General features: G+C 35.7%; 1 protein-coding gene across 11 annotated transcripts in view; it reads right to left on the reverse strand.

Moving 5' to 3' along the window:
• Positions 1 to 910: 910 nt before the first annotated feature.
• dnm1a (dynamin 1a) overlaps positions 911 to 7,613 on the reverse strand; it is a 55,376-nt gene continuing 48,673 nt past the window's right edge. For 2 of the 11 annotated variants that reach the window (XR_008962595.1, XR_008962596.1), the window contains exons 22-24: positions 5,625 to 5,661; positions 2,217 to 2,265; positions 911 to 1,996 (exon numbers count right to left, since the gene is read on the reverse strand). Coding sequence is in view for 6 of the 11 variants with exons in the window: in XM_057329046.1 (XP_057185029.1) it covers positions 2,731 to 2,797 (67 nt within the window). In the remaining 5 variants the exon portion in view is untranslated. The other 9 variants (XM_057329046.1, XM_057329047.1, XR_008962598.1 and 6 more) reach the window with 8 other exon arrangements.

Below are 7,613 nucleotides of genomic sequence, written 5' to 3' on the forward strand. Positions count from 1 at the left end.
GGCCGGTTTACATCAATACACTTTCGTTTTTGCACATCATTTTAAGCTTTAAATAAATAACTTAACCATAATAATTTAATATTCAATAATCATACATATGAACTACACGCTAGTCTTTAAACATTGAAAGCACAATTTGCATAAATGCACCACAAAGATACGCAACATTGAAGATAATGTACATGATAAATAACGTTGATTATTTTCTCATTGATAGGTTTTACTAAGACTCAGTGCAGATTCAGAATAAGGGTTGTTTTGTTTTCTCAAACGACAAACAACAATACAGTTCACTGGTGTGAAGGGTTACGTGACACTTTCGTTACAAAACAACATCTGAACAAACCACTGATTTCTCTGCATAGACCAGCAGTGACATTTACTCTTGTTCTTAAAGTTTTTTTTTTTTTATCATTTATTCACCTTCAAGTCATTGCAAACCCGTATGAGTTTCATTCATCTGCAGAACACAAAAGAAGATGCATGTTGAAGAACATTGATAACCAAACAACATTGAATGCCATTGTATGAGGTTTTGAATCACATGAGGGTGAATACAGATTTTCATTTTTTTGGGTGAACTCTCCCTTTAAATTATATTATATATTTTGCAAAATGTCAATGCACGGCTCATACTTTGACGCTTTATCCACACACACAAAACTTGACCATTGTCTCAAAATACTTTTTATATAATATTTTAGACCCTTTAAGGAATAACTGTATGTACAGTAACTTTTGTAACTGTAGTTAAAACAAGAACATAACATTTTATGAGACCTCATGAATACTTTAATAATGCAACAGGCTTCATAGAAAACCTATATGTGTTTCATCGGACGCACGCACGCACGCACAGGGACTGCAGTTAACTTCCGGTCCGTGTTTGGCTAGTGTCGAATAATATAACTATTTATTTAATTTGTTAATATTCATTTATAATATTATTGTATTGTATTAACTAAACGAGTTGTTAGATTTTGTTGTATGTTCATTTTATTAAATAAACAATTCGTTGAATGAGTCCTGTCGTTTTGACGCGTTTGAACAAGCCGTATGGTACACTGACATCTAGCGGTTGAGCTTGGTATCGCAGGTATCTAAATTCAAAATGTTGGAGAGACGAGTTTAGCCAAACAACGGTTCTTCTCGGTTTCTTTGGATTATTATCAGAAATAATCTACAGGCGCTCTTATTGTTTTTGAATGTGTACCGGACGTTAACTGCAGCCCAACGCGCGCATGCGCAGTAATGTTTGTTTATGTTGTCACTTTGAACCCGTCTATTGGTGTAAAATGAGAGCTGTTTCTTTGTATGCTTTAACTGTAAGCAGTATATAGTGTGCAGTAAGCATGTCTCATTCTGATCGCAGCGTGTGAATCTGCCGAATGTTCAACAGTCTTGAGCTTTCTATGAAATAAAACAAACAATTTCTGTAAACACACAAAACTTCAGATCGTCTGTTCACCCCAAACAGCATGAATATCTTTTCAACTTGGAAATATGTGACGTAAACACGACTGATCTGAAAATACATTGCACTCTATAATTCATTCCAGCCTCTCTGGTCTACCGAACGGATGTTTGATTTCTCAAGGTGAACAGATCACATCATGTTTTGGACAATAAAAGGATTTTTAGCACTACATATACATTTCGTGAGAAACCACGGCATGCTGTGATTTGTGTCAGCACAATCGTTTTAACATGAGCCGTAAAGAGGGCAGTTACATAGCGATGAACTTGAAGGTGGAGGAGGGTTCAACCAAAAAGAGACGTCTCACCGCCACCCGTCTGGTCGTCATGAGAAGATGCTTTGAAAGGGTTGTTGAGTTCCATCTCTCTGTTCCTGGTTTCTCACGTCAGTTCTGTTGTGCTGATGGGTTTGTTTGCAGGGTGAAAAAACAAAGAAGAAGAAAGCGGAGAAGGGACGAGCAGGTGCTATGAGCAGGTTATGGGGCTCTCGGGGCGAGAAGTGCTGCCCTTGTTCGCCCGACTGAGCCGTGAAAGCAGAAAAGGAAAACAAGACACAAGCGTAAGTGTTAAACACAAGCCAAGCCTCAGCGGACAAACGCTAAATGACCCGAGTCCAGAAGACAAAACACACTCTCCTGTGTACTGTATACAGTGTGGAAAAGCCAACAATAATCATTGGATGATAATCATTCTATGTGTCAGAAGATGAATGGTCGTGTAACTCCAGGAAAGTTTATTACCCTTCAGGGGAGTCGAGTGTGGTCTTCTGGCCCGTGACCTCAAGGAGCACTGCAGCCCGACACACATATAAAACAAACAGAAAAGAAGAGCCCCAAAATAATGTAGAGAAACACAACTGAACTCATTCCAGAAAGATGCAGTTATCTGAAGACGCTTCGCAGAGATAATGCATCAGAAAAACAAACCGTGACGATGAAAATAAATCAAGCAACAGAAATCAGAGCAATTGTCAGCACCTCCTGTCGGTTCAATATGTGATCAATACGTTTTATCAATGAGTAACCAGACAAGAAACCCAGAGATTCTCCAGTTTGGCGTGGTTTTACCGTGGTCAAGTGTAGTCGTGAAACATGTTTTAATGGAGAATCTGTCAAAAATAATCCGATCAGATTGTGCTATTCAGATTCTGAACTGTACAGCGGGATTCTGTGTGTGTGTTTAAATGAACACCGGGGAGGGGTTTCAGCCTGTATGGGCGTGTCTGTCCTTGTTGTCTGTCGCATGTGGGAGGGGCTAATAATCTAAGAAGGAGGAGTCTGTGGGTCTGTTGGGTCGGGTAGGTGAGGCCGGGGGTCGTCGGCTGCCATGGGAACACAGACAGAGGAAGATGAGTGAGAGACACACACATTCACAACTCCGTCATCTTCTAAATGATGTTCACTTCACTCTTATTATTCAACATACAAACGGGTCAAAGACTTGAATGAATAGGAAATTAAAATTTGGTTTATTCTTTTTCTGCTAGCAAAATTTTTTATATTTTATAGAAATATTTAATCATTGCATGAATATATATATATAACTAATTACATTTTTGCATTAAACCTTTTTATTGATTCTAAATGACAAAACACAGTAAACAGAGACAGAACTCAATCCATGGATGAATGAAGTGCCATGAGGAGACACAGTGCAGACGAAATCCACCTGACCTTTAACCCCGCTGATCAGTTTCACCCTAAAGGTCACAGACATGTGTGTTTGTGTGAATGTTTCTAGCGTGTGTTTCAGTGCGAGCGGTCATAAATAATGATGTGAACATGACAATGAGATAAACCGAGATCAGGTGTTGCAAACGAAAAATATACAAAAAAAACTACAAACAAATATGATACTTATATAAACACACGCTGTAAAAAATCCAGAAAACAAACACATCTTCTGTCAGCGGGACTGACAGAAATATACCGTAAAATTAAAAAAATCACTGTAAAATTACAGGATATGTAATAAATTGTTTCCCCCTTTTTCTTGTAATTTTACGGGTTTTGACTGTATTTAATTTTTTTTTTTTAATTTTTTTTTATTTTACGCAGAAAATCTGTACAAAATAACAAAATAACAGGTTTTTTTTACAGTGCACGCAGGTTACAGAATCTGATCTGAGACCTGCAGTCGGGCACGCTTTGACAATTTCTCCTTCTACAAGCCGTTCTGCAAACTGCTTTTAGATTCGACTGACTGTCTGAAGTTTTCCACGGCTGTGAAAAGTTTACAAGAATGTTCTGGGTTCAAAACAAGTTAAGTTTCACATACGACATCTGTGACATGCTGTTGATTTTCACAGTATATAACATAAACTCTCCAGTGATAAAAACAAGCAAAACTCATGGTTCCATTAAAGCACTTAACAAGTCTATGGGGCAGACACAACATATCTTAGTTAAAGCTTTTGAATTCTTCCTTATCTGAGCTGTAAATTCTCTGGTAGCTGGAGTTTGTCGAATACAAACAGATGTAACTCTAAAGATGTGTTGAGGTTTTTTTTTCACTACCCCACACACTTGTTTTATGGGCTTTAATGTAATTTATTACAGATGCTCAATGAGCTTAAGATGTATTAAACCCAGGAACATTCATCACATACTGAGAGCTCATGCAGTGTTTTAGAGAATCTGCCGTCTGTCCCAGAGACCCTCAGAGAGAGAGATGCTGCTGTCTGTCTGTCTAAAAGATGAATGACAGGAGCTTTTCTCTAGTGTGTGTGTTCTGTGAACATCATTTTTCATGTATGTCTGTATGGTCTGTCTGTACTAGGGCTGTCAAACGATTAATCGCGATTATTCGCATCCAAAATAAAAGTTTGTTTACATACGTCTGTGTACTGTGAATATTAATTTTGTATTTATAAACTCATACACATATGCATATATTTAACAAAAATATAAAAACAAATAAATGTTTAAGGTTATTTTAGTTAACTAAAATTTTAAGTTTGAAAATGTTACCTGAATGTTCATTGAAATCAAATCAAATATTGACCTAAAAATTATTGGAAAAACTTAACTAAAGAAAAAATTTAACTGTTAAAATTCAATTAAGTTTAATTGAAATGTTGCCTAAAAAAAAGAAATAAGTTTAAACGAAATGTTGCCTCAAAAATAAAATGAAATAAGTTTAATTGAAATGTTGCCTCAAAAATAAAATGAAATAAGTTTAAAGCGTTTAAATTATAATAATAAACAAAAATAAAAAATAATTAATCTTATAGCAACATAAAAAATATAGCAATAAATTATAAGACGAAAACATAAAAAAACATATACCAAAACTAAAATTAACACAGAAACTAAAAATCTAAAATTTAAATTTAAATTTAAAATATGGATAAAACTAAAATCAAAACTATAATAACTATAATAACCTATATATATATATATATATATATATATATATATATATATGTATATGTGTGTGTGTTTATAAATACAAAATTAATATCCACAGTACACAGACATATATTATGTAAACACAAACTTTTATTTTGGATGCAATTAATCATTGGACAGCCCTAGTCTGTACATTAGGCTCTAACAAAAGACATCAGCAACTTTCACATTTCGGAAATTATGGTATGCATGGTATATTAAATTCTGGTTGAAGAATAAATTCACTTAATTTTTTTACCTTTTTTTCAGAAAACAAGAAAAATATCTGTCAGTGGAGTAAGAAAAATAAACCTGAATTAAGTACTTATTATTAATTAGGTCAAACTAATTACATATTTTTAATACCCCATAGGCAGATTTTTCCCCTCTTAATTTAAGTTGATTTTTTTTAGAAAACAAGACATAATATGTTGGTGTAATTCTGCCTCTCAACTATCTTGCATCTTGATTAAAGTATACGAAACATCAAAATATCCAGTAAGAAATTGTTTTTTTTGGAGTGGAGAAAAATATTCATTTACATGTCATGTACATTATGAATATTTTTTATTTTTGGGAATCGAACACATGAGCTTTAGTTCCGTGCTGTCTAATGTCAAAAGTATATTGCAGCCCCGTGAATATTTCTAATGTGTCTCTTTAAAGGAAAAGAAGAACAGATGCTCAGTTTGTGTTTCTGAGGGTCTCGGTGACAGCGGGCCGTGCAGGAGATGAGGATGCTGAGAAGCGAACACATACCGGAAGCACATGTCCTCACTGGTCACTGATTGTAATTCTGTGAAAAATAACGATTATCAGCAGGAGGGGTCGAGGCGGCGTGACGGGAGGAGAGGGAGGGAGGGAAGCATGTGCAAGACATGCAGTTAACATGGTAACATCTCTCCGATCTAAGCTGAACGCATACTGAAGCCCAAAACCTCCGCGACTTTAAAGAAACACTGTCATCCAAACAACTTTTTCTTTTGTCACATGACAATTTGTGTGATGCACAAACCCAAAGACGTCATCCACTTATACTCTTGTGCTGAGACTGCACAAACACATCAGAATCGCTAAGATTTCAATTTGGGTTTGTTCCTTTATACATTATCGTTTGACTTCAGAAAACTCATGAATATAATGCAAACAAGGTCACAATGATTTTAAATGACATGAAGGTGAATACATGAGATTTAAAGGGACAGTTCACCCAAAAATGAAACTTCTGTCATCATTTACTCACCTTCATATTGTTCCAGACCTGTATACATTTCTTTGTTCTGCTAAACACAAAGGAAGATATTTGGAAGAATGTCAGTAACCAAACAGATCTCAACCCCCATTGACTCCCACAGTATTTATATTCCCTACTATGGCAGTAAATGGGGGATGAGATCTGTCTGGTTCCTGACATTCTTCCAAATATCTTCTGAAGGTCTCTCTCTATCTATCTGAGGGTGAGTAAATCATGACAGAATTTTCATTTTTGTGTGAACTGTCCCTTTAAGAGCTGTTGTGTTAAATCGTCAGTGTTGAGTCTAACATTCGCGAAGGGACGATCGAGTTCCTGGAAATGTTAAAAAGAGTTTTGCTAAAGGACGGAGGTTTTGTAGTTCAGCCCGTAAATAGGGTTAACGTTTGGGTTACGTCATAAGGTTCAAATAAAAGGTGTGTGTCGTGAGGGAGTGTGTCAGTGTCAGATTGAAATCTCACATCGCAGGCAAAAACAACAAAAAGCTTCAGCTGCAAACACGAGGAAACTAAAACCGTAGCCTTAAAGTTTGTTCCTGTCATCTCCCCTCTTTCAGCCTCATCTCACATGAGTTCATGACTATTTTATGAGGTGGCTTATTTAATTCATGCAATTATTAGAAAGCTCTATAATAAAGTCCAGTGTTGGGTGTAACTAGTTACTAAGTAATTAGTTACTGTGATTTAATTACTTTTCCCTTGGAATAGTAAAGTAAGGGATTACTTTTATTTTTTCTGTAATTGAATTACAGTTACTTCTGATGTAATTAAACTAAATACTGTGTGTAATATATGTGTGCGCAATAGTGGAATTGACATCAAAACTCAAAGTCTAACTTTAAAATGTTGCTTTAATGTATAATTCTCACATTTGTAATACTTTGGTCAGTTAATAATTCTACTTTATGTAGTTTAATATGATTTATTTGAATGAATTAAAAGAGCCGTTTCATGCCTATCCTTGAATCACTTAACTCATCAAGGTTGATGTAGGATATAGAAAGTAATTAGTAATAAGTAATTGAATACTTTTTGAAGAGAGTAACTTGTACAGTAATCTAATTAACTAGTAACTAGTAAAAAATTACTTTTTCAGAGGAACTTGCCCAACACTGATGAAGTCTCCACCCTAAACCAGATACGACGATACGAAAAAGATCGTAGAAATTATACGAATAGCCACCTCATAAAAAAGTTCTGTGTTGTGATGTCATTGTGTCGTGGTGCATGAAAGCCGTTTTGAACACATGTCGGAGTGTGAAGCAGGTGAGACTCTCGCAGTTATATAGAGCATGATGGATGAACGTCTGAACGATAACAAAGTGTGAGGTGATCAACATTGTCTTTCAGTGGCTTCTTATCATTGAAACGTTGATATGTTGACCGGTTAACTCACCCACACCACTGCGCTGGTGAGGAGTTCACAATCCCCGACTGACGGCAAACAGACGTGACGCGTTAGACACCTTGAAGCAGTTTATCTACAGTATATCATTC

The sequence above is a fragment of the Triplophysa rosa genome, linkage group LG2 (assembly GCF_024868665.1).
Source record: "Triplophysa rosa linkage group LG2, Trosa_1v2, whole genome shotgun sequence".
Taxonomy (NCBI): domain Eukaryota; kingdom Metazoa; phylum Chordata; class Actinopteri; order Cypriniformes; family Nemacheilidae; genus Triplophysa; species Triplophysa rosa.